Source organism: Ambystoma mexicanum, chromosome 1p (genome assembly GCF_040938575.1).
Source record: "Ambystoma mexicanum isolate Mex_15411 chromosome 1p, UKY_AmexF1_1, whole genome shotgun sequence".
NCBI classification, from domain to species: domain Eukaryota; kingdom Metazoa; phylum Chordata; class Amphibia; order Caudata; family Ambystomatidae; genus Ambystoma; species Ambystoma mexicanum.
The window spans coordinates 1,390,267,262-1,390,295,025 of NC_090921.1; the positions used below are offsets into that span (position 1 = coordinate 1,390,267,262).

General features: G+C 48.8%; 1 protein-coding gene across 1 annotated transcript in view; it reads left to right on the plus strand.

Annotated features, from left to right (window-relative positions):
- VPS35 (VPS35 retromer complex component) overlaps window positions 1–27,764 on the plus strand; it is a 1,351,314-nt gene that overhangs the window by 412,488 nt on the left and 911,062 nt on the right. The window contains exon 7 of the mRNA XM_069607068.1: window positions 22,737–22,820. Within this exon, the coding sequence (XP_069463169.1) occupies window positions 22,737–22,820 (84 nt within the window). The remainder of the gene's footprint in view (window positions 1–22,736; window positions 22,821–27,764) is intronic.

Here is a 27,764-nt window from a genome sequence, read left to right on the forward strand (position 1 = left end):
CCCATCCATTTGTGGTGGTGGGGGGAGAGAGGGCCACTCCCCCCTTCAAATAACCCATCCCTGGTGGTTTAGTGACCCCCCCAGCCCCCAGTTACAAGAAAAGTATTCCTTCCTAGGGGCAGATTGGCAGCCTACCCTACCAATCTGCCCCCAGGGAGGGCTACTTGACATGCCCCCCATCCATTTTGTGTGGCGGCGGCAGAGGGCCCCTTTCATTCATCATAATCCCTGGTGTCTCGTGTGCCCCCCCTAACCACCCACAAAAACAGAAAAAACAAAACACTTTTTTTTGGTTTTGTTTGCCCCTTCCCGAAGGGGCAGATGGGCACATTGGTGTGCCCATCTGCCCCCAGGTTGGGGTAAACGTTATGGCCAATGCTTTAGGTGCCGGGGAGGGGGCCGCTTACCTAGTAAGCGGCCCCTTCCCCCCAACTTCAAAAAGAGATCCCTGGTGGTCTAGTGGCATTGCTGGGCACGGATTGAGCGATCCGCACCCAGCAATGCTTCAAGGAAGGTGTTGGAAAGAGGAGAGTCTCCCCTTTCCAACGACACCTCCCTCGATCCTTCTCGTCGTCTTGTCTATTTCAACAAGGGAGATCACTCCCGGAATATCCTTGGCTTTCTCTGCGGTTTCCACAAACCCTCTTGTGATGGAGACTACTCCTGCAGCATTTTTTTGTCCTTGGTATCCTTGCAGTTATTCCCAGGACATTCTTCACTCTTGGTATCTTTCGTTTAACTACTGTGACAAGGAAGATTACTCCCAAGACATACTTCACTCACTCTTGGTATATTTCTTGCAATTACTCATACGTCCCGTCCCCTTTCCTCCATCCTTATCGGCCTCCCCAATCATGGGGACGGTACGGGAACATTTTGCACTGAAAAAATTAGCTTCCACTTTAAATTTAGTATAGCGCGCATGGGTGCAGCCTCTGGCGTGGGAAAGCCCTCCTGCGGCCCCACCGTCCGATGCCTCAACTCAGTCCCTTTTTCACACGGACAGTATTGGACCTGGCAGCCAGCACGAAGACCTTTTTCAGCTTTCCGCTTGCTCACTGTTTGTTTTTTTAATTCTTATTTCACTTCTCTTCAGTGCCTCACCTCCCCGACGCATGTTCGCCGCAGGAGGTGTCACAAGGTGTGCCTCTTGCGACCACTCGTTCCCGGCCTCTGACCCTCATGCACTCTGTCTCGATTGTTTGGGGCCCGACCACTGCTGGGACTCATGTTCAGCCTGCAGCGCTCTCGGTCACAGGGCATTTAAAAATCGGTTGTCGCGGTCGAGGGAGATCTTCCACGCTTCTCCCCCTCTCCACCTTAACGCCTTCTTCTCTGGGACCTCTTGTCAAGACAAGGTAGGACCTCTATTCAGCACAGCTCCACAGCGTGGAGTCTCCTTCCCTGGGGTTCCCACGGTTCAGGGTTGCTCGCATTCAGTTTCTCGCAGGCCCGAGGCCTCTAGGGCTACCGGCTCCCAAGCTGAGGGGTCCAGGGGCCCTAGCAGGTTGTCCTCGGACGAACAATCAGCCTCATCATCTTCTTCTACCCCAGAGAGTAAGGGATTGTTGAGTGCCAACTCCAAGAGTCGTTCCTCGGCTAGATCCAGCACAGCTGCCAGCACAGGTGGCGAGGGCTCGCAGCCTACCAGAGGGGTCTCTTTGAGGTCGACGTCTATGCTTCGGGCGAAAGACCTAAGCTGTTTCCTCTCATGTCTGAGCCCTCTCTTTGCTCAGGGCCTTCACTCTCTCCCAACCAGGGCGTGGCGCAAGGCTTCAAAATTTGCAGAGTTGCACATGGCAGAGCCTTCCAGGCTGGCGGCCATCTTGGGTCCGGCTCAGGGCCCATTAATGCTTTCGTCCATCGAGTGGGCTTTGCAGGACGATTCCAGCCCCCTTCCTTCTGGAAGTCGGCAGCGGATCCTAAGGTTCAGAGTTTTGGTTCCTGTAGGAGTACATTTACCCATCACAACCATACAGATACATGCACCAGGCGCCTCTGTGCTTTGACCAGGAGCGGAGGCCCAGCGCCTCGGAGGGCAGGGCTCCTAGGGACCCGGCAGCTAGCGAGGACTGCTTCTTCGAATGCTTCCTTTTCCTCATGCATTCCCCTCAGATGAAGGGGCTCCTGAAGGAGGTTATCCCCCAGGCAGGGCTGTTCGGCCCCCTCTCCTGGGGACTCCTCCCGTTCCTCCAGCTCTCCCTGTCCCTCCTCCGGTTCAGGCCCTACTGATTGTGCTGACCCCTCCACCACGTCCTGCACCTCCATTACTTGTCTGCGGCTCCGGACCTGGGGGCGATCCCACCGGCACCTGTTTCCCAGGGCCCGGATTCCACTCGGCCTGTGAAATAAAAGGGGGGGGGCGAGGACGATGACGCCCAGGATGATGAGCCCTGAGTATCTGTTAATGCCTTTCATGACCACCTCCAGTGTCTGGCGGAATTCTTGGGGGGGGGGTTGTTCCCTCTTCCTGAGGAAGCCCCCCCCAGGAGTCGGGCGTGCTTGCAGAGGTCTTGAGGAAATGCACTGCGTCCCGGTCTGGCATTTCACTCCAGAAGGATGTACTGCAGGTGGCGCGGAAGGTCTGGGAGAAGCAGGTTTAGGCTGGGGGAGGGGGGTAATCCTCCTCGCAGCCCCATTCCTCTGTGGTGGCAGCAGCCTCTTTATATTCAAAACCATCGTCTCCAAGGAGGCCAAAGTCCTGGAGTCCTTGGGAAAGTGCTGTTAATCCATCTCAGGACTGCATCTGTGGCAGGATTTAGAGGATAGAGCACTATTTTTTAAATGTAATTTGACCAGAGTGGTATGTCATAATCTGTACTCTCTTGTAAGAAAGGATATGCTCTTTTTAGCAATATAAATGCTAAGTGCACTTTTACTATGTGAATTTCAGAAAGGTGACCGTTAATTCTTCTCTCCTGAAAACGGTCGATTGACATGTCAACAAAGTAGGAAACCTCACCATATTAGCATGTGTTGTGTAGGATGATTAACTGAGGACAGAGATGTATTGCAATTATTCATGTCTGTTTGTGTGTGTGTGTGTTTTTTAAATTGTAAGAATTGTGTTACACTTAGTTTTTCTTATGATGTGCCTTTGATCAGTAAAATTCCTGGGCATCCGTGGCATGGCTTATGTGATGTGGAACCTTGTGCCCCTTATGCCTTCAGAGCGAGTTGGCCACACTGTGCTACTGTTATATATAGTAATTACTATTAGCACTGCAATCTGCATCCTCTGCCCTCCTCGGTTCATTCCCTGTGGCCAACCAGCTCTCGTGCCCCCATAGGGGATGGGGCAGACAGTCTCACTTTACTTGCATCCCCCATTTCCGGTGCTCCATGCACTCTCATGTCCCATCGGATAGCCGTAACCACAGTAAGCCGTGCGCGTCCTCTCACCTCTGGGTTTGTGCTGATAGGCGTGCTGTAGTTTGGGCACTGGGCAGTGTATGTTAATCATTCTCTGACCCCCCCTGGGGCTGGTTGCCAGGCGTGTGCTGAAGGCTGCTGCTGCCCCTCTTGCCTGCCACTGCCCCTTTCGCCTCCTGGCTCTGCAGACTCTGCTGAGCAGATGTCTTTTGATGGCGACTCATTGGTCGCTCACCGGTTTTGCACCCATAGCCCCTCCTGGGTGGGCGGCTGCAGTCATATCGGTTTAAGAGCACAGCTGCCAGAGCTCACATACCATTGCTTGTTCTGGACGCTGCCGTTGGCAACTTCTCGCACATCACTCCTTTGTGCTTCCGTGCTTCGTCACCTCCAGTTTCGTGTCTCCCCCAACTAGTGGAACATGCTTTTGCTTGTTGCACCACACTTGTGGTGCTGCGCTGGTGGTACTCCTACATCCCATCTGTTACGGAGAATTCTCATTTCTGTGCTAATTCCCTTCAACCTTGGAGACCATCAGCTCTTTTGCTTGACTTTAGCACTTTTTAATTTTTATCCTGGAGTGAGACCTTTTTCTCCCTCTCTCATGTATTTTGATCTGATTTAGACTGTTTTCTCTTTGTTTTTGGTGTCTGATAAACTCCATAGGAATTTACCTTTTGTATGGTGACATACATCACCTTCAGTGCAGTATCATAGAGAAGTCCTTTGATTTCTCATAAGGTTTAAATACCTGTCCTTGTGTAAACTATTGTTCCCAAGAGTAGTAAAGTGAAATTGACTTTACTTACCTGTTTTTCCTATGTAGGTCCAGTACACCCCATCGTATGTGGAAGTACTGGGGGGTTACTTAGTAGCCCCGTTTCCTACTTTCTCATGTAAAAAAAAATGGATGTCACCCTCACTACTTTTTAATGGCTGGTTGCAGTGGTTTAATTTTCCTACCATTGTGCGTTTGTACCGCAGGCTGAATCCTTAGCTGCTGTAATGCACCCATGGGTGCCCATTTTGTCAAAATGGCCTTGGTCTTCTTTTTTTGCCATTTCTTGCTTGTGAGGTCTTTTTTGGGTTTTACTTTGCACGCCAAACCAGGTTTAACCCTTTTGTTCATTTTGCCTTTGGCCGGCTTCAGTGCTGATACACTGCCTCCGGCTCCAGTGTATCTGGCAGGGCAGGAAATGAGGGAGGTGCCCGAAACTCCCTGTCCTTAGTCTCCTTGGTTACCTGAATGCACCCAGTGCTGATTGACTGGCTGTCCTTGCAGGACATTCACCCTGCTGTGTTAGTGACAGCTAGGCTGTGCACGAATGGGAGAAACGTGCATAAAAGGCAATGCTTCTTGAACTAAACGCAGAGTCAACCACTGGACGAAACATCCGACGAAGGAATCTGGAAGAGAAGCTTGCTACACCCTCCTGGACCATTGAACTGCCCGGTGAAGCCCTGCTACAGTGCTGAAGCTCTTATTTCGTATCGACTAGAGAAGCCCGGAACGGACGACGACTTCCCTTGGGTTGGTAGTACCAACTGACCCCAAGACTACCTTTGCTGGAGGACCTTCCCCAACTGGCTGTACTTCTTTGCTGCTGCTGGAGCCAAGTGCCAGGGGTTGAGAAATCCGTAGTCGAGTGCATCGTCTTTAAGCCGTACCAGAGCTCCAGGAAGATCCTGAGGACCCTCCCGAAGCAGGACGACCCAACCCAGAGTCACCTCACCAGAGTGCTGGACACCAGAAGCAAGGGAAGCCCATCAAGTGTCCAAGATCTGCGGTGTTGCTATTTGCCGGTAGCTGAAACCGCAAAGTGCCGCTGAATTGAGAAGACCCCGTAGCCGCCGACGACCTTCAAACTGCAGTGCAGGCAGACGTCCTCCCTCTTGTCCCCACGACTGAGGTCCAGGAACCCAGGATCTGCAAGATTGCAACCAGAACAGAAGCCAGCTGATGCTCTTCCTCAAACCTAAGGTACTGTCTTGACTAAGGGGTACTTACCTCTTGTGTCTGTAGCTAGCTTGTTCTCACTGGAGACTTGCAGTAGCTGCTTTTGGCAGAGTTGATTTCAGCTCTGCCCTTCACAAGCCTAACAGTTTGTGGCCCAACAGTGATTGTATTACAAATTCTCTAAACTTTGTGCTACACTTTGCGCTATCTAAAGAAGTGCCTCAGCTCCATAGACCTTATTCAAATTGACTTTGGCTGTCCTACCTCATAGGTGGTGCATACGTTTAACTTGTATTGCTGGGATAGATCTAATCTAGACTTCATTTGGAGATTGTAAAGTATTCACATGCTCTGAGAACCTGTTAACCTTTTTCCTTCCCTAACCTTTTCCTTTTCCACAACCCCAGAATTTTACCAAGTACAAAAATATGCCCGGTGGTGACAAGGGCGGTTGTGGAATTTTCGCTATTTGTGCTGTGTTGCTCTGATCTGAACTTTGTAATTCCTACGTTGAGCTGCGTGTGCTCCTTCTACGTTATTTGCAGCCTGCACTCTTAAGAGCAGCAAGGAAGGGAAGACACGCCCCTTCAGGAAGTAGCGTATATCAATCCCACCTCACAGCCCTGGTGGCGATAAGCCCGGTGGTGACAAGGGCGGTTGTGGAATTTTCGCTGTTTGTGCTGTTTGATGCTGGACGTGCGGTAGGAGGAAAGACCGTGATGCACATTAACATCTAACTCTGGAGATTAAGCATCCTTACTTACGTGCTGATTGCGCTTTGGAATACAGTGGTCTACACCTGCAAGGTAGTGTGGCCTGCATACTAACTTCCACCCTCTCGTACTTTCTGAAAGTCTGTCGAAGTGTTGGGCAATCATTGGTGATGGCCGCCTATAGTGTCTACTGCCTTTGCCGCATCTCTGCCCGTTTGCTGTAATATGCAGGGGGTTCTCTGTTTACAACTATTGGCCCTTTCTTACCACGGACTTGGTAGCTTATATGTGTGCTAGCTGTGTTGCTATTCTTGGGGACTGGGGGGGGATCACCGTGTGGCTGGCTGGTTTGACCCAGGATTTGATTTATTAACACAGGTGTGGTTAATTTTTACTTCAAACTTCTTTTTTGGGACAAGCCTCTTTCGGGTTGGCACGGTGCCTGTGGGCCCTGGCCTTTGAGCCGTGCTTTCCGTTTGGAGTGTACTGCAGTGACTGTTGACAATGTTCTTTGAGACGCTTTTTTATTTGTTTTACGTTCTTTTTTGTTGAAGATTTGACTTGTGCATCATGGTTACTGTGAGAAGCGGTTTCGGGACCAGTAATTGTGAACTGGAACCGGACCAAGTGCATAATCAGGGGGCTATGCCAGTCTCCAATGATGATTCAGCACAGAGCATTCCGCTTGGACACATCTTTAGCTTATTGGGCCATGATGTTGCAATGAAGAGGCCAGATGGAGAGACCCTAATTCTAATAACTGCTTTAATGAATCCAGTGCCGTCTGATCTGGCCTTACATGTCCTTCCCTCAAACCTTTCATCTTCACATAGAGGGGTCTTGGATACTCTGGCTAGTGTACCATCTGACATTGGATTGCTGTAATTAACTGACGCAGAAAGTCTTCATGAAGCTCAAGTGTTGGCAGTTCCTCTGACTATGAGGAAAATAGTTAGGTTTCATGCCTCTACTCCACAACCTATCGTGATCTTCAGGAAATTTGGCGATCTAGGTGGCTTCTTAAGCGGCCCAAAAATGAAAGTGGCTGGTGGGTTGGGGGTCTCATTTGCTAACTGGGGTGCATCTAAAGCAACCTCTAATTTGAATACATCTAATGTCTTTACTTTTGGGAAAGGTTATGAAGGTGGGCCATCTAGCAATATCTATCACGGTCCGCTGGAAAACTATGGTGGTCATTTGAGTCAGCAAGGTCCTCTACAAGGGGGGTAACACTACTGATCATCAAGACTGAACTCAGGAGAGTTGTCTGGAAGATTCATTCCACAGGGTGTTCAATGCCACTAGGGATTTGCTAAGGGACAATATTGATTTGGACTTATCTCCTAATGCAGCTGTTTCTAACCGGGGGAATGGGGTGCCTATAATGTCTACAACAATGAATTCCCCGATTGCTTCCTGTACTCCAAAATCAGGGGTTGTCTCTGATACTCGACCATGCTTGGGGATCCTAAAGGCACGTCTGAAATGGGGATCTGTGAACTAATTTCCTCCCTCTTGTCCAACTTGCACATTAGTTTAAATTTAGCAATAAATGCCCTATGCGATACGCAGGAAAATCTGGGAAGGATTTTGGCAGGTCAGCAGAGGGCCTTTAATGATCTCACTTTACGTATGCCTGGTTTTGAGAATCTACTTAGTAATGTGAAATCTGCAAGCAAATCTTCTGCGATGGGGGAACTGTACCCAAGATGATTACAACTGTAGACTGACAATGTTGGATGAAAAAGTGTTTGCTATACTAGAGGCTCTGCCAGCTAGACCCCAAGTGGACCTGGCAGAATGTGGGTCACCGTGTAGGGTCCATGGGCCACCCGAGCGGATTGCTCAGGACATGTCAATGAATAATCAGGTTGAGGGTGGTATGTATAGTCCTTCAGCACCGAGAGAAGCTATGGGTCTTTTGCAAGATAGTGCTGTCAAACGGGAGGTAATTGTGGTGGCTGACTCAAATCTTTCTACTATTGAAAATGAACTTGATGTACAGTCAGCGTCGACCAATCCAGTAAGAGGAAAAAAGAGTAGGAAGAAAGCTAGACATACTAAAAAAACAAAAAATATGGCCCCTTTGAAGATTAGGGAGAGAAATTCTAATCTCAAAGCCCTTCGGAACTTACATCAGCATGATATGTGTAGCAAAGGTGGCTGTGCTGAACCAGCTAATGGGGATTTTGAGGATGGATCTACGTTTCCACATCCCAGCATGGTCAGAGGTTCTGGTATGGGTGAGGTGACTGTCCCTGAGAGTCTTGCTTCCTCTAGGGGAGCGACTATGGGGGTGGACGGTGAAAAATTGCTGGAGCGGCCTCAAACAAAGCAGACAAAAATGAAAGCCTTTGCCAAAGTTATTAGTACAATGCATGCCCGTACTTCCTCTGGTCCTTTGCAGCCCATTGCTGCTGTTAATGTTCCGGTTGTTAACCTGACTGCGGATATTAGTATACCCGTGGCGATTCCGGACGATGGACCAGAAGATTTATCGAAGAGAAGTTTGTCTGTGGCAAACGTAGCAGTAGGGCAGAGTAGTTTCTTGAAAGTCGGGGCCACTGTGTCTGCTTTGGCACAACAGGTAGGCAGCACGGCTCCCAGTCAAGTTCTGGGTGGGGCTGTACCCCTGATTTCTGGGCCTAGCTTAGGTTGATAGACTTTTGTGGGGGCAGACCTGCCAGTGGTGGCAGAAGCCCCATGACCCAGCAGTAAAATCATAGGCTGGGTACCCAATGAGAAGTGTCTGAAAGGGAATAAACTGAACTGAACAGGACAGGGTTATTGACTATTTTTAAGTCGATTCCACTTCTCAGAACTATAACCACTGATGACATAGATGCCATATCTCTTCCTAGATTTGATAATGGTAGAATGGTCAGTGATTTCCACTAATGCATGGTTGCAACCATAGTTTGGGAGCAACAGCTTAATCTCCAATCCAAGGGATTTGATCTGGTAGAATTACAAAATTCTGCTGAAGCAAAAACCTTCCTCTTGATTAATGAACCTGTGCCATTCTCAGAGGCAATGGTAAGGTCCCTTCCTGTACCGCAGTGTGATTCTGGAACTGTGATGTCTCTTATTTCTAATCTTCTGGGCAATGGCCAGGACTGGTCTTGTATTCAACCTGCTCTTAAGTCTTTAGGGAGCCTAAGGCAAGGTCCGGTACATGTATGACAGAACTGTTATTGAAGTAATATCTTGGAATACCTATGGTAGTTGTATACATTTTTGTTTAATTCTGCATGTATTAGTATTCCAAGAATGTATTTACTTCAGGAGACCATGCTCATGGCCAATCCTTTATTATACTATTTCTTGTCCTGCTGTCAGAGGAGGAGGGGCGCCCGAGAGGTGGTCTAACCATTGCCATAGATCGCAATTTGGGTTTTTCATGGGAAGCTAGGTATTGTACTGAATGGCTCTTGGCTATTGAGCTAAACGTGGGACCTGTTTTTTCTTATATACTGATACTCAACCTCTACTGGAACCCCATTAGAGTTACCTTTGAAACTATAGAAGAGGGGTTGCGAGAAATTATGTACGAGTGGATTCAGAAGGGATGTGGCTATCAAGTGATTCTGAGAGGGGACAATTCCTTTTGTGCAGATGGGGCACGATGGAACTCTATAGGGGCTCTTCCGTACATGCAGCATGTGAATATTAGATGAGGTATTAGGTGGGATCTCTTTCTTATTGAGTGGGACCTGTAATTAATGGATCATCTGCTGTCCTCACTTGCCTCTAAATACACCTGGCATAGAGGAGTGCCCACCTCACAAATTGACTTTGTTTATGTCTCCAATGGTATTAGAAAACATTGTAGTCACCTGAGCCACCTTCAGTCTGACCTAGGGGATCATCTGCCCCTCTCCTCCTTTCTGACCATCGCTATGTCTACCCCTTGTATTGCACCTGATTTGGCGGGTCTGGAGTCCAACAACAGGGGAACTAAAGTACTGTGGAACAAGAAAACTGTGTATAAATTTCACCAGCTCCTGTGTGTGTTTCTGCAGAGGCCTACTATTGTGTTCTCTGATTGTGAACATGGGGTAGGCGGTGGTGCCTCTACTTAAAATACTATTCTTGCTTGTACCCGAGAAATTGGAGATCTCCATTGCTCGGCGAATCTTAGTAAGAGAGGTGTTGTGAGGGATGATAGAATTCTATTATCCAAGTCCTGCAGAAGAAAGGAACTTGCTGTTCTGAGAAGATGCGGATTGCTGCCAGTCGACTATGTTATGTGTAAGCGTGCACTTGTCCTGAGACATAAGAATTATGTTAAATCTCTCAGCATGGATGCTCACTCTTTGTGTCATCAAAATATGTTGGAGTATTTGTGCAGGGGTAAAGATGGCCAATTTTGGTCCTCGGTTAACAGGCTTTTGGGGAATGTCAAGGGGAGCATGGATTGCCCTATAGATTCAGCTACCTGGGTATCTTTCTACACTAGTAAATATGCTCTACCTGAGGACTTTGAGGCTTTTGATGGTTCTGAACTGGCTTGTCCTGTGAAGGGATCATGTAACCGGAATAAGGAGGATATACTATGGGCGATTGCTCGACTTAAGCCATCCAGGGCCGCGGGTCCGGATGGCATACCCCCTTCCTGGTACTTGGGCCGAGCTTTTAAAATCTATGTTCGACCATATTTTTCTCTCACATATGGTGCCTGCTTCCTGGGTGAAGTCAATTATTGTACCTATTTACAAAATGGGGGACAAACTTGATTTGTCTAACTATGGACCCATAGCTTTGACTGATGCGACCATTAAGGTTTTTTCTATTCTTTTGTTAAGGGATCTCAATAGTGCTATAAGGGAACTTAAACTTTTGAGCCGGTTTCAGGCGTGGTTCCGTGCAGAGCTGAGTACTTCACTTAATGCTTCCATTTTGTCCCATCTCAGACACTATGTCCATCATTCCGAGGTTGGTGAAGTTTACCTAGCTTTGACAAGTGCTTTTGATGGTGTGATTAGATCCAGGCTTTGGCAAAAAATGCTTTCTTTGGGTATTCCTCACAAGTTGGTTCAGGTGATTGCTCTACTGCACTCTAAAACCTCAGTTTGTGTTCGCTTGTCTGAGGATTGTTTTTTCCTCAGAGATACTTAACTTTACAGGTGTGAAACGGGGATGAATCCTGGCACCTACGCTCTTCAACCTTTATACGTGCGATGCTGAGGGACTGTGGCAGGGTCCCTTCATTGCACCGACAAGGTTGGGGAGCGTTCAGTTGGAGTGGATGGCCTATGCGGATGATTTCATACTGTTCGACAGAACCCTGCATGGTCTCAGAGCTAAGATGCAGCTTTTCTTCAAATATGCGCAGGAAAATAATCTGTTGCCCAATGCATCAAAGTCTAAGGTCCTGGTTCTTACTTGTAGAGCCAATGACATACAATATTCTTGGACTATGGGACCTGATAGTGTGGCGCAGGTCAAGACACTTATCTATCTGGGATATCACTTGGCTAATAGGGTCAGTATTGAATAATGGAAATCCATCTTGAATGATTAAACTAAGAAACCTACTGCTCAAATGAAGTTCTTAAAGCAGAAAGTGTGTACATTTTCTATGCCTGCCCTGAAGCGCTTCTACTTAGCTAAATTGGAAGCAATCATCTTGTATGGCCTTGACCTCTGCTCCCATAATATGGGGGATATTTTGAATATTATTCAGGGAAGACTTTGGAAGGACGTTCTTGGCCTTTCTATGACTATTCGAATGCAATTATCAGAAACTAGTTGTCTCTTGTCATTAAAGGCCATGTACGTTTGGAGACCGCTCTCCTTCAGAAGAATAATTGCTCCTCCTAAGAATTCCCTCTTCTGAGAGATTCTTAGGGCAACTATGCTTGCCGGCTCTGTTCCATCCTTGAGAGAGTTCAACGTTCGGATGTGTTCTGAGCTGGCGTGCATTAGTGCTTCGGAAGACAATTTGGTTCTGAGACCAGGGCACATTAAAAAGCTTCTGTTTAGGCAAGACTGGGCTGAGACAGTGGATTGTATCTACTCGTATACCAGCTTTGTGGAATACACAGTTTGTACGTGCAAGGGAAAGTTTACCGCTATACCTTCAGAAATTCCCATGCCCAGTAATGCGTATGAACTACATGCGTTTCAGGTTTAATCAACTACCTGTGTATGAGGCAGATTTGAATGTACCTGAAAGGGAATGTAGGTTCTGTGGTGTAAGTGACTCTGGTGAAACCTTGAAACACTTGGTTGTTGTGTGCACGTTTTTTGATACGGAACTAACCAAGTTTTTCAAGGACAAGATAATTGGTAGCACAGAGGTGTCCAGGATCCTGTTCTGGTGTCATCATATGTTGGGCACTGCTATTTCTTTGCTTTTAGCTTTGAATCTTTTCCTTACATTCCTTGGTTCTGAATTGGATAAGAAAATTGTAGTTCTGAAAAAATGTTAAATTGATTTTTTTTTTATCAACAAATGTATTGAAGGGTCTGTATTCTAATGAATTTTTTTATGGAAGTTGTTTTTTTTGTTTTTTTTATAAATTGTAACCATATTTTATTTTCTTCTTTTTTTCTTTTTGAACTTATGTTGTGTAAGGTTTTTTGAAAACTGTAAATGCTACAATTAAAAAAAAGTACAAAAAAGTGATTATGTAAATGCCAATACTGTCCTAGTAAAAGTCACCTCATGGTGTAGGAAGTGTGTGTGGCATCCCAAAAGGGTATCTACTTGCTTATCTTAAATCTGAGGAAGTGTAATGAAGTGTATTTTTATTGTTGCATATTGCCCTTTTTAAAGAAGGCTTATTTAAAACTGACAGTTCAATAAATAAATAATTATTTTACTAAACAACCTTGAGAGTAAGTTTTATTTGTATACTTCTCCAGCACGGGGTCTGGCATGGAGTCACATGCTCATGAATATTCCCCGTCGTCAGGCTGGGAATCCTCGGTAAAGAAAGAATCAGTCTCAGTTTCGTTTCTGAGCTGTCTTTCTTAGTAGTAACCAATCACTGATCTCTGGGTCATACTGCCCCACAGCCAATGACTGCCCTCTCCATAAGCCCCTCCCCTGGCAGCCATCCTCAGATTTTCACCGCACATTCAAGTGTTGGGAGTCCTCGTGCTATAGCTCTCAAGCTTTTACTGCATTTTGGTATTTTTCAAAGAGATTAATCTCATTTTTCGGTCAATCGAGCCTCAAGCTCCACCGTTTCTACTTCCGATCAACGGGGACCTGTTTCGGAATTTTCTACGCCCCTCAAGGGCGAAGTTTTCGTCGAGTTACGCTTCTTGGAGGATTCCAGAAGACCTTGGGGCCTACCCTGTGGACATGGCCCAGGACAAAGGAAGCTCGACGCCCGGATCCAAGCTGTTCAGGAACTGCCCTGGATGTGCATTGCAGAATGTCTTCAAGGAGGACGAGCATTCTAGATGCCTACTGCCTACACGAAAACAAAACACACATGGAGAAGGACTGTGCGTTTTGCAGTACATGTCGGAACGGACCATGAGGGATCGGCGCATCCGCCTCACCAACTGGCTGGAAGCTAAGAGCCCAGTGGTAGGTGAGAAGAAGAAGAAGAGGTCCGAGCGGTCTTCCAAGTCCTGTGAGGGCGCTCCGGCGACCCAACAAAAGGCTAAGCACCGTCGCCGCGGGCACCGGGAGCGCCGAACGGTGGGGCTCCTCAGGCTGCCAGGCAGGGCGCGCTTTCCCCAACGCCATCAACCATGAGCCAACGCTCTGGCTCGGGAAAAGGAAATCGGAGAACCCGGGTAAGCTTCTGGAGAAGCCCTGGTCGATCCCGACAGAAACAGCCGAGGGGGACTTGTCTGGGTTGCCCTGTAGACTTGCTAACATCTTCTTTACTTCACAAGCCTAATCAGCTTGTGGCCCTGCTTTGATTTCTTCTTTTCTACAAAGACTTCTAAAACATTGTGCAAGACTTTTATCTACCTCTGAGAAGTGCTTCAGCTCACCTAGACTTTTGCCCAATTGACTTTGGCCTAGTCTGGCTCTCTGAATGACTCTTCTTCCCTCTGACATTGTGTTTGGCCTTCCTTTCAGGAAGGGGTTAACTAACTGCATTGTGGGTTGCCAAAAGTACTTACCTGCTTCAGAATATTTGTGTGATCTCTTGTTTTGCTCTAATAACCTTTTTCCTTTGACATTCTCCTAAGTCTGATTCTAACTGCAAACCGTGGTATATTAATGTATAGTACATGAATATATTAATATTAATGCAATGAGGGTGTAGGAAGTGTCTGTGTGCCATCCCAAAAGGGTACTGACTGATTTATAAATATTACGAGTGTGTATTTTTGAGTGTATTTGTGTTACTATTATATTGCCCATTCTGAAGAAGGCTTACTCTAACTGATTGTTAAATAAATTAATAATTGTTTAATCAAGTAACCTTGTGTGTAAGGGTTTATTGGAATCTCTGTGAATCTCTGTGTAACTCCCCTACAGCTCACATTGACACCTCTTGAGATAAGCCTGGCTGCTCAATCACGCTACCAACCTGTGTAGTACAGACTTATACCAAAGGCTGGGTTCCTATGCCAGGAGGTTAGGGTTGTTGTAGTGCACCCAAAGGGTACTGCATACAATCTTGCCTAGCATCGGGCTTCAGCAGGTCCCTACGTCTGACCCCCACACCCTTTGCCTCCGCTGCCTTGGCCCCAATCACGGCTGGGAGGGCGCGCTCTGAAGAACAGGTTAGCTCGGTGGGGAGAGCTCGTCGAATGTTCGCCTTCAGAGGACTTTAAGAGCTTCGTCAAGCACAAGTCTAGGCCCAAGGTTGGGCAGTTTTTTCATCTGCACCCTGCAAGGACAACTCCTTCCCCAGGAAACGCCAGAGCGGGAGGGACCGTTCAGGTTTTAACACCAGCACAGGTACAAAGACTGCTTCAACTACCGGCCGCCAGGCTGAGGTGTCGCTAGATCCTGCCGGTGATGTCGCTGAGGAACTGCAAGGTTCTTTTACCGGGTGTCCACCCGCGGGGCTATGCCCTAATACCAGACAAATGTCTGAGGGGGCGCCTGTACGCAGCGCTTCCGGCGACACAGCCGAGGGCTCAACGCCTACCAGGCCCCGTCTTGAGGTGCAGGGTAGGCCTCACGCTCCACCACCAAGAGTTCAGGAGGAGGCCGGGCCCAGCGCAAGCACCATGGCACAGGCACGTGGCATGCAGCCCGACAAAATGGCTGCTGCGGCAAACAAAATGGCCACTCGTCCGACGCCACCCCCTTTCGGGAGCAGGTAGGAGAACGAGTTTCCAGGTGGGACTGGTCTTCGCCAGGTACGTGGCCTAGAGCACATCAGGGTTGCAGGGCAGATACACCCCAGAGCCAGCGAGGCAGAGTACGCACAGGCCTCACCAACCTCAAGGTCCTGCTCCTACTCTTGCACCACCTAGCGCTCCACCGGCCTGTGAGTACAGGTTTTTTTTTTAAAGTTCCTCACACTTATGAGAGCCCATCAGATGGGAACCATCCTTCGGCATCTGATCAGGGACATGTTGCTTCCAGGCACACCGCTAGCACCCACCGTAATTTCTCCTATGGGTCCAGCGCCTCAGGCCCCTGCGCAGCCCCAGCTGCCCACGCCGGGCCCCAAGGTTCCGGCACCCCTCCTGCAGCCCAGGTGGTTCCACAGCAGCCTCCGGTTCTGGTCAGCACACCTCAGCCTTCAGCGCCCAGTATTCCTTAACCTGCTCCAAACCAGCAGGACACCCTGGTGGACACAGATGCGGAGGAGGACCTAGACACGCCGTCTTCGGCCAAGACATTCCATGAACGACTTGCATGTCTGGCCGAATACTTGGGGCTTCCACCACCTGAGGTTGAACAACCGGAGGCCGATGTCCTCACTCTACGCCACGCGGCTAGAACAGGGATTCCGTTGCAGAAGGACGTGGCCGCATTGGCTTAAACCCAATTCGGTACAGCCTACCTATCGGCGCCTCAACGCCAAGTACAGGCAATTGGAGGGGGATCCACTCTTGCTGTCGGCACACCCCTACCACGCTCCTTGGTGATTGCCACAGCCTCACTCTACTACAAGCCGCAGTCTTCCTCGGCCACCTCGTCCTCGGCGCTCCTAGGCAAGGAGGAGAAGTTCTTGGAGGCATATGGAAAGAAGGTCTATTCCAACGCCTCTCTACACCTTCGTCAGTCTAATGCGAACACTATGCTCCCAGCCGTTAACCAGAAGCTTTGGTGGGAAACAGCCGCCTTCCTTCCAGAACTTCCAGTACAGAGTCAGGCACGCTTCAAGGCGGGGCTGGTAGAAGCAGAAATGGTGGCTCAGGACATCATGGATTCCACTGTGGTGCATATAGGCACCTCAGGCTGTGCCATCTGCATCGCCGCAAACATGAGAAGGACTGCCTGGCTACGGGCCACCAAGTTCAACCCGGACATCCAGGAACGCATATTGGACCTTCCATTCGAGGGTGGCGACCTTTTTCATTCCACCACTGATGAGGAACTGGATAGGAAGAAAAACAGTCGACAGACTGCGAAATCCTTATCTATCCTCACAAAGTCCACGCCCAAGACTTACAGCCATATGCACCGTTTCGACAAGGGGTGGGCCTTTGTCGGGTTCCGTAGCTTCCAGGAACAAAGGTCAAGACAGCCAGACTGATCCCCAAGTCAGCACCAGTGTAAGCAGCATAAGGCTGGGAATGAGGGCTTCTTTCAGTCCCCCTCCTAAGCACCAGAGGGGAAAAAAGGCATCACACGCCCCTCCGGGGTCAACGTGTCTCCAATGGGGGGCAGGCTTGCCCTTCACGCACGGTATTGGTGTGCGAGGTTTGTGGACCCCTGCATCCTCTCAGTAGTGTCCATGGGATAACCGCCTACCGGTCCCTATCTCCCCTCTTTCCTCTACTACCACAGATTGGGAGAGGAACTCTGTTGGCGGAAATTCGATCGCTTATGGAGTCAGTGGAAGGAGTCCCAGCCTCCCAGCGGGGTATGGGCTTCTTCTCCAGGATTTTCGCCATACACAAGAAGAACCAGGCTGTCCTGAGAGTTGTGATGGACCTTACCACCTTGAACCTTTCCCTCCCTCTTCAAAAGTTTAAGATGGTTACCCTGCGCTTATTGCAGAGACACTGTACAGGGGAGACTGGATGTACTCCCTGGATCTGAAGGACACATAACTACACGTCCCGAATTGGCAGGCTCATCGGTTCTTTCTGAGGTTCAAGATCATGGGCTTCCATTTCCAATACAAGGTTCTACCCTTTGGCCTCAATTCATCCCCAGGGTCATTACCAGACAAATGAATGCGGTGGCCGCCCTTCTCAGGGCCCAGGGCCACCCTGTCTATCCGTACCTAGACTTGCTTGTCAGGGCGAGATGCCCCGAGGCGGTCAATCACACCTCCTCCGCCCTCATGATTACACTACACGAATTGTGATTTTCCATCAGTCTCAAGAAGTCGCAGCTGGAGCCTATGCAGAATCTGACGTTCCTGGGCCTCTTCTGGGATATGAGCTCCGAGAGGGTTTTTCCCTCGGAGGACAAGAACACAGCCATCAGGAGGACCACAGGTCATTTTCTCAGCCTAGCAGTTATCTCAGCGGGCTGGTACCAACATCTCTTGGGTATCATGGTGTCATGTCTATTGGCAGTGCTATACACAAGGCTCAAAATGAAACGATTGCAACTGCACTTCGCAGCCTCATGGAGTCAGGAGTGGGGTTCCCAGGCGGAACTCGTCAGCATTCCTCCCTTTCTCCACCAAGACCTTGTCTGGTGGAGTATGTGCTGCAACCTGAGGATAGGCAGACCCTCCAGGCAGCCTGCACCGCAGGTTACCATCACCACTGACTCTTCCTTGGAGGGCTGGGGAGCCACCCTGGATAACCACAGCGTCCATGGAGTTTAGTCTCTTCAGGAACAGAGGGGCCCATATTAATTGGCTAGAGCTGAAGGCAATCTGGTTTGCTCTCAAAGCATTCCTTCCGATTATCAGTGGCAAGATGATCCTCATCCAAACGGACAACTCCACCAGCATGTATTACATCAACAAGCAGAGTGGTACCAGCTCTCCTCCCCTAAGCACGTTGTCAGTCAATATTTGGAAGTGTGCTCTGGAGAACAACATACACTTGAGGGCAATCCATCTCCCGCGGGAGTCCAACCTGGAGGGCGTGCAGGCTCAGCAGACTGGGGGTGGACAACTACGAATGGCAGTTGGACTAACAGGTCCTTCAGGGGATCTTCAACAGATGGGGTCATCCTCAGGTGGATCTCTTTGCCACCTGGTCCAACAGGAGGTACCCCCAGTTCTCATACTGGCAGGGACAAGGCTTGGGCTCTCTGGGCGATGCAATGCAGATAAAATGGGACAACATGAACGCGTATGCCTTCCCTCCCACTCCCCTGGTCCACAGGGTAATCTGCAAGATCAGGGAGGCCCTGCACCTCCGGGACATCCTGATAGCTCTGTGGTGATCCGTGAGGCCATGGTACTCGGAACTACTCAGCCTGTCGGAACAGGCCCCGGTGCACCTTCCGCTGGGTCCAGCTCACCTACTCTCACTGCAGGGGGAGCACAGTCATCCACCCCTGCCCTCAGAACGATTCTTGAACAGGTCACACTAAGGCATCTACATCTGTCTCAGGCTAACCTAGACATCATACAGGGCGCTAGGGGAACGAGGCTACCAGGCACCAGTACAAATGCAAATGGTCCTAGGTTCTGCCACTGGACTTCTTCAAAGGAGGTTGATCCATTGACCTGCACTCTGGACAATGTCCTATCCTTCTCTGCACACCTTGCACACTCTGGGGTGCAGGTGGACACATGTTGCGCCTATTTGGCAGCAATCGGAGCCTACCAGATCTCAGATATTTTCCTCTAATCCGGTGATTAAACGACATCTGGCTAGCCTCGCCAGGCACACCCACGTATCAAGAAGCCACATCCGGTGTGTGATCTTAACCTGGTCGTGGGCACCCTGGCTGATAAACCATTCGAGCCTATGGCGTCCGCGGACATCAAGATAGTCACTTTTAAGACAGCCCTACTAGTGGGACTCACATCTACACGCAGGGTCAGTGAAATCCAGGCACTGGTGGCTTCAGAGCCTTGTACTACTTTCCATAAGGATAAGGTGGTGCTTAGAAAGCACCCTGCATTCTTACCAAAGGTGGTCACCTCTTTCCACCTGAATGAGGAGATGGTGTTACCCACCTTCTTCGCTGACCCTATGGACGATGCTCTGAGGGTTCTGCACTGTCTAGACGTCAAGCACGCTATAAAATTCTACATGGACAGGGCTAAAAGCTTCCGTAAATCGAAAGCTCTCTTTGTCACCTTCGGTGGGTCAAGGTCAGGCTATCAAGCTTCCTAAAGATCCATAGCAAAATGGATGGTGGCGCCCATCAAAGAGGCCTATGAGAGGCAGCACAAACCACTCCTGGCAAATATGCATGCCCACGCTATCAGAGCCAAGGCTACGTGGGCCACTCCTTTGGCCTTCTGCAAGCACTATTGTTTGGATGCCAGCTCCAGGTCGGTGTTAAGGTACTTGTTTTCTTAGGAGGGTCCCCTCTCCACCCTGGGGCTACATTCAGTTGTAATCACCCATGCAGTATGGAGGAAAGGGGACAGGATGTAGGAGTATTAATAAGTTACTCACTGTAGTGTCTAACATACTCCTACTCCATAGTTCCCTTTCCTCCATACGTCCCACCATCCTCCCCCTTCATAAAACCGGCGTCATTAGGCAATGGTAAATAGTGTCGACTCATACAAGGGGACTGAGGGGTGAAGCCAGTGGGAGAAGTCAGTGGAGCGCATGCTCCCAGGGCCGCGCCTCCTGCGTGCCTCTAAATTTAAAGGGGAAGAAGATTTTTTTCTGGTGAAAAAGGTTCCGTCTCCCATCCCTAGCGAGGGACGCTCATGCAGTATGGAGGATTGGGGACTATGGACTAGGAGTAAGTTAGTCACTACGGTGAGTAACTTATTTTTTATGTATCAGTGGGTAGCTGTGAACGTCGCAGGAGCGTCTCTCTGCACGGCAGAGCACCCATGGTGAAGCCGCAGCCTCTGACACACTGAGATACCGCTGGTCTTCTGTAGGCCAGGCTCTCAACGATTAGCCGTTACCATCTTGATACTGAATGACGGGCGTTGTTTGCCTTCCTCTGCCTCAGAAATGTAAAGTTAGGGCTTTTTCCTCAAATATATCCTTAGGGGAAGGTATCCCCAGGCTCCTGAGGTCTTCCCCCGTATAATTCTTTGCAAGGATCCGCAGCACCGGCTCACATACAGGATAGTGACAGGAATTCTCTGGGCGGCGGCTGTAGTCCTACGGAGTGAAGCCTGCATCGGTCACCTATAATCACAGTTAAGCACGCTTGAAAAGCTGTGGTGATGATTCCGTCTCTACTGAAGCAGTGACTCCATAGTGCTTTCGTTCAGCCTAATTTAGGAAAGAAGGGGACCATAAGAATTTTAGAAAACGATTAAATACCTTTCTTTTTACACTTTATAACTCTTAACTTATAGGAGCTTGGTTCCTAATAGAGTTCTGACTCAGTCCACAGTTTGCTTACCGCCAAGGGGCAATTCGGCCACACAATCTGCAAATAAAGTAAACAAAAGTCTGTTTCCCATTTTAGAACATGTCTCAAAAAGGCTAACGTGCCTTTGAATATAAATGCAATGCGGAACATGTTGGATCTTGCTGCGCGATCCATTTGTATCTGAATTTTTGTCACGAAGTAGAAATGCCCTGAAGCAGATCTCTTGGAGTTTATGGCCAGAGTGACCTTAAGGTTGGATTGACCAGCACAGTACTGGAACATAACACAGAAAAAAAACGTTTTTTTATTAAAAATGAATTTTAAACTTAACCTTTGATTGCTAGTATTTGTGTATGGCTTGCTGTAACTTATCAACATGAATCACTAGATTGAATTGCAACTGATATCTATACATACCCTTGTCTGTTTTTATAATCAGAGAACACGAGAGCCGGGATAAGCACCGCAGTGCATCTAGGCTAAAACAGATTTTTTTTTCAAATACCCTTTGTAACCAAATTAAATTTGCATCAGTTCTTCTGTGAAACAAGACATTTATGATGTGTGTCACTGAAATAAATAACTTGCAATGTTCCTTTGGTGAGAGAGACAGAATGCCAATTTGGACCTTACGTAAGACCAAAACTGGACTTCAATAATTGAGCATCATGTAATTCACTTGAAGTATATTTACTACACCAAATGTTTCTCAATGGTGGAAAGAAATATCCTACTCTAAAGTAACGATATTTTGGCAAATCCTTTTTTTTCTCCCAAACCAGCACTAATACACGGAAAATCTTTACCACACAAATCTTTTGGTCATCAGCTCAAATGCCTGGCGAACAGCCTTCAACTCTTTTGAGGTTGATAAAATATGCACAGTGTACGTGTAAAGAGAGTAGAGAGAGGTGAGAGTATTGAAGAGTAGAGGCGAGGGGAAAGTAAGTGAGAGTAGTAGTGTGGCGAGAAGTGTAGTGGACATGAGCCGGAAGAACATCAAAGAGAGGAAGAGAAAGGGGTAGACAGGAAAGTGGCGGGTGGGGAAGAGAGGAGAGTAGAAGTAAGAGAAAGATAGGGAAGAACATCAGGGTGAGGAGTGCAAGAGGATGAGGCAATGATGAAGTGAGACCTGGGTGGTTAGAAGGCACCACTTCCTGATAAGTTGTTCTTGTGGGAGCCAAGGTTAGGATCCATCTATAAGACGGCAGAGCAAGCAAGACCGATAATGCGGTTACCTTCAGGCTCTGGCAACCAGCCAGATTCTAGATAAGTAGGGGTTACCCATCTCTAGTGACCACTTTGTAACATAGGGAAATATTGGCTAGGGTGGAGGGAAACCCCCGGGGAAGCCGAGAGACCGAGGGACGGCGTTTAGGGTGGAAGCTGCCAAATCCTTAATAGAAACCCTTTAACAGTCTGAGAGTTCTTGTGTTCTTGTTGTCATCTGTGACACTAAGTAACTGAAGCAACACTGAGAATGCAGGGTCTGATATTGCTGAGAGCTATTTAGCTCTTGCGTGTAGCCTATGTGAGCCTAGTTAGCTTGAAACTAACAGCTAGTAGGTGCTATGTTTGGCACCTCAGGCCAATTGGTGCCTTACAAACATGTATATTTGACAGTAACTGAGTATTTGAGAATGTTAATAAAGAAGAATTAGAACACATCTAATGCATATTTCAACACAATGGATCATATGTAATGGGCAAACATTAAAGTGGCATCTCCTGCTAGCTCCTTGGTCCCCTGCAGTAGCTCCTGGCTACAGGATGATGACCAACACCCAGGAGCTGGTTTTAGCTCCTGCTCATCTTTCCTTAACTTGAAACCCTGCCATGCCATGAGTGAGCTGGTCTCTTATGTCAAGAACATGTTCATGCACAAACTGTTGATGAATAAAAACATGTTTTGAGGTGCAAGTCCTCTACGCATAGATCACCAATGTAATAATTCCATGCATAACTCTTATTGTCTGTTTGGCCAAAGCTTTCTTTTAAGTTAGCACCCCATCTTTTGTGGATGTGCTACTACATCTTCAATAAGGCTAATGTTTTTCCTTGGATTTAGGTTACCTATTTTTAGCAAACATGAAGTGGCTCATAGAATGTTACTGAATGGCATCTTGTATGATTGTTCACTTTCTCACTATTCTTTCAGATTGTGCTGCCTGGTATACTGGAGCAGGTTGTAAATTGCAGGGATGCATTGGCTCAGGAGTATCTCATGGAGTGCATTATACAGGTAAGTGTGGCTTGAAATATTAATTCAATAAATAATGTGGGATGCTTGAACACTCTGCTTGAGGCGCTTTGCATATGATTTCACTGAGGAACCTAGTTTGGTTTTAACATAGTATCACATAGCCCAGGTGGCTTTTGTTAAGATAACAGTTGGCATAACATAAATTACCTTGTTTGGATTCCATGTACAAAACGTCATTACTTAAATATCTCTGAGATAAGGTGACTGACAAATATTTCCAAAGTAATCCTAATTGCTGAGTTTTTCTGTTGCATTTCAGAAAGAAATCTCAGGTGGCATTGTATTGTATCATACTTATTGATTTATGTGCTTCAGTGCTGAAACTTGCCAAAGGCTCTAGTGTGTCTGGCAGGGCAGGAAGCAAGGGAGGTGCCCGAAACTCCCTGTCCTTAGTCTCCTTGGTTACCTGAATGCACACAGTGGAGATTAGCTGGCTGGCTGGCTGGCTGTCCTTGCAGGACAGCCACCCTGCTGTGTGAGTGACAGCTAGGCTGTGCATGAATGGGAGAAACCTGAATAAAAGTCGAGGTCTCTTGAACAGAAGGCAAAATCGACCACTGGAAGAAACATTCAATGAAAGAATTTGGCAGAGAAGCGTACTGTACTGTGCTGGATCATTGAACTGCCCGGTGAAGCCCTGCTGCAGTGCTGAAGCTTAAAATTTGTATCGACTAGAGAAGTCCGGAACGGACAACTTCTTCCCTTGGGTTGGTGGGACCAACTGACCCCAAGACGACCTTTGCTGGAGCCCCTCTCCCTGCAGGCTGTACTTCCTTGCTGCTGCTGGAACAGAGTGCCAGGACTCAGGTACATCAGAAATGAGTGCATCGCCTTTAAGCTAGACCCAATCTCCAGGAAGATCCTGAGGACCCTCCCGAAGCAGGACCCAAGCCTGAGGCACCTCAACAGAGTGCTGGACCCCAGAAGCAAGGGGAGCCCATAAGGTGTCCAAGAACTGCTGTGGTGCTATTGACCGGTAGCTGAAACCGCGAAGTGCGGCTTATTTGGAAAGAGCCCATTGCCGCCACCGACCTTCGAACTGCAGTGTATGAGTCGTCCAGACGTCCTCCCTCCTTCCCCACGACTGAGGCCCAGAAACTGCAGGACTGCAACCAGAACAGAAGCTAGCTGGATCCTCTTCTTCCAACCTAAGGTGCTGTCTTGACTGAAGGGGTACTTACCTCTTTTGTCTGTAGCTTGCTTGTTCTCACTGGAAACTTGCAGTAGCTGCCCATTGCAGAGTTGCTGTGCAGCTTTGCGATTCACAAGCCTAACAGCTTGTGGCCCAACAGTGATTCTCTTGCTACAAACTCTCTAAATAACATTGTGCACAACATTTGTGCTATCCGAAGAAGTGCCTCAGCTCCCTAGACATTGGTTTTGTTTGTTTGTTGGTTTTAATATTTGTAATGCACACCAGACCCTAGGGTATCAGGGCGCAATAAGCATAAAGAGGCTTGTTCAGCTCCGGTTACATTGCTGTATGAGGACAAGCATTTTATACAATTATACATTTTATAAATGTATACAGCGGAAATGTATACAGGATATACATGAATTGAAGACAAACAATATGTACAGTAGGCATAAGAACAGTGGGCTACACACTAGGCATAGACAATATAGACAGTATTTACAATATGTACACACGAAGCAAGAGTGGCACTATTGAAGTAGTTGTTGGTCATACGTCATTTACCTTAATCCAGTGGATAATGTTCATTCTGAAATGAGGGTAGGGCAGGTCTTCCCTCAGGGGCGGAGGGAGGGAGTTCCAGTATTGGGCTGCTTTGACCAGGAAGCTACTGCCGCCAGTCTTGGAGCATTTAAATCTAGGCACCGTTAGAAGGTTGGCATTAACAGTTCTCGAGGGAGGGTTGGAGAGTTGTCTCATGAATCTCACTGTGAGGTATTGAGGGGCCGCATTATGGAGACATTTGTGTGTCAGGGAGGCTGTTTTAAGGAGGATTTTATCTTTTGTAGAAAGCCAGTTGTTAGATCTTCTGACGTCGGAAATATGAGCTTTCTTCGGCATGCTTAGGGCTGCTCTTAATGCATTTTTTTGTAAGATCTGGATCTTGTTAGTGATGTATTTGTTACTCCCTATGTAAAGGGCATTACAATAGTCCAGTTTGGATAAGACACTGGCTCTTGCTACGGTAATGCAGTTCTTAGTGGAGAGGAAAGGCTTGGCTGCTCTAATTAATTTACAAGTATAAGCAGTAGATGAGGCCATGGAGTTGACTTGTTTTTTAAAGGTTAGGGTGTTATGGAGAATTCTCATTCAAATGCTAATTTCCCTCACCTAGTGAGTCCCTCAGCAGCTTTGCTGGATTTCTGGAGTTTATTTTTTTCCACTTGGTAAGAGTGTGAGCTTTTCCCCCACTCTTACCTGTGTTTTGCCATGTGTATTTCAGCTGTTTTTGTGATTGTGGATTCTGGAGCACACCACTTCAGTAGCCCCACTCTTTTGTGTGTTACACAGCACCTTCAGTGCAGTGACACCGGGTTGTCTTTTAGAGTTCTCACCGACTCCATTTCTGGGGCTGACTACTGTCCCCCAGAAAAGGGTAAAGTTGCCATTAACTTTACATAGTCATTTAACCACAGATCCAGTACACCCCATCTTACATGGAGTATTGGAAAGGGTTAATCCTTAGCCCTTTTTATCTGTACCTCCTAGAGCATTGTTTTGCTCTTTTAACACTGGTGGCAGTGGTATCTACCCTAACCTTTCTACCGCGATTATACTATATAAACGTGGTATTGTTTTAGGCTATTATATTAGCCTCGAACATAAACCCTCTTGACCAAATACACTTTCTTTTGGCTCCGGTCGGGCTTATTTGCCATTTCTTTTTGTTCTCCAGCATGGGGTCTGGCATGGATTCACATGCTCATGAATATTCCCCGTCGTCAGGCTGGGAATCCTCGGTAAAGAAAAAACCAGTATCAGTTTCGTTTCTGATCTGTCTTTCGTAGTAATAACCAATCACTGGTCTCTGCGTCATACTGACCACAGCCAATGACTGCCCTCTACCTAAGCACCGCCTCTGGCAGCCATCTTCAGATTTTTACCGCACGTTCATGTGTTGGGATCCTCGTGCTATTGCTCTCGAGCGTTAGTGCTATTTTTTCGCGCTTTTTCACAAAAACTTCGATTCTTTCGGTCAAAAGAGCCTCAAGCTCCACCGATCCTACATCCGATCAACGGGGACCCGTGTCGGATTCATCTGTGCCCCTCAAGGGTGAAGATTTCGTCGAGCTACACTTCGGAAGACTCCAGAAGCTTCTCAGGCCCGGTCTCGGAGATGGCCCAGGAGAAGGGAAGCTCGACGCCCGGAAAGCTGTTCAGGGCCTGCCCTGGATGCCAGCTGCAGAACGTCTTCAAGGAGGACGAACACTCTTTCTGCCTTTACTGCCTTCATGGGGACAAGACGCACGTGGAGAAGGACTGTGCGTTTTGCGGCAACATGTCGGAACGGACCATGAAGGACCGCCATCAACGTCTCGCCAGCTGGCTGGAGGGTAAGAGCCCGTCTGGCGAGAAGAAGAAGAAATCTGAGCGGTCTTCTAAGACCTTTGAGGGCGCCCCGGCGACGGGGGCCCAACATAAGGCCAAGCACCGCGAGTCCGCTGGCACCGGGAGCGCCGAACGGTCGGGCTCTACGGGCGCCAGGCAGGGCGCACCCTCCCCGGCACCATCAACCACGAGCCAACGCTCTGGGTCGGGTAAGAGGAAGGCCGAGCACCCGGCGAAGCTCCTGGAGAGACCCCGGTCGAGCTCTAAGGCAGAGGAGGAGCGTGGCAGTGCCCCCTCCCTCAAGGATAAGGCGGTGAGCGCACCTAAGGTGGTGAAGGCCTTGATCCATTCGACCAAGCCCTCTATCGAAACGGTCGCGGCGGCCCTGGCCCAGCCTGTGGAGGCTGCACCAGTGGTGGCGGCCTCGGGGCCCAGAATCTCCCTGCCTCCTCGGAGGGAGTCTTCTTTCGTGCCCATCGATAGGACCCCCGTGAAACCCTCCGTGGGGAACAAGGGGGGGCAGGGCGTCGTCGTAGATTCGGCCTCAACCTCAGAAGAGGAACTGATCGAGGTCTTAAGCCACGGCCTAGGCGTGGAACAAGACCAGCCCGTCGGAATGGGCCCCGACGCAGGTGACGACGACGACATCGTCGAGGATACCGACGGGGCCCCTGCTCGCCCGTCGGATTCCCCTCTGCCAGCGCCGCAAGACAACTCAGCGGCCATTTTGTTGGCTATACAGTCCTTATGCTCCGAGATAAGGACGAGACTACCGTTACCGACGGAGGAACCTCTCCCGTCGGGGGATCCAGAACCGGGACCTTCTGGTGTTCCCCCTACCAAGAAAAGAAGGATCCATCCACCGCCTCCTTTTCAACCGTCGCGCCCCGTCCAGCCCTCCTCCCCGTCCACCCGAGGGGATGATACGGGGACTGACACGGCAGCGACGGGTACGGACGACGAGGCATACGACGAGGATTTTCCGTCGTCGCCTCCCACCAGGGCTTCTCCGCCCGACGAGATTGGATCGTTCCACTCAATGATCGCCAGGGCATCCGAGCTTTTCCAACTCTGCCCTGAGGAGAAGAAAAAGGAAGGCTTCCTTTACCAACGGCGCGAGACCAAGAGGAAGACGGTCCTCGCAGTGCCTCTGTTGGACGACATTTGGGATGAGGGCCTTTCCCTCCTCAAGAACCCTTCCACGACGCCAGCGAAAAGAGACCGGTACGAGAAAAAGTACCGGGTCCCGGACTCGGCCCCCCTATGCCTCCGGGCGCAGCCTACCCCGGACTCCGTCGTCTCCGCGGCAGCCAGGAAGAAAGCGGGGGGGGGTGCGGCCTCCACGTCGACTTCCCCGCCGGACGGCGAGGGAAAGAAATTGGATGCCATGGGACGCAGAG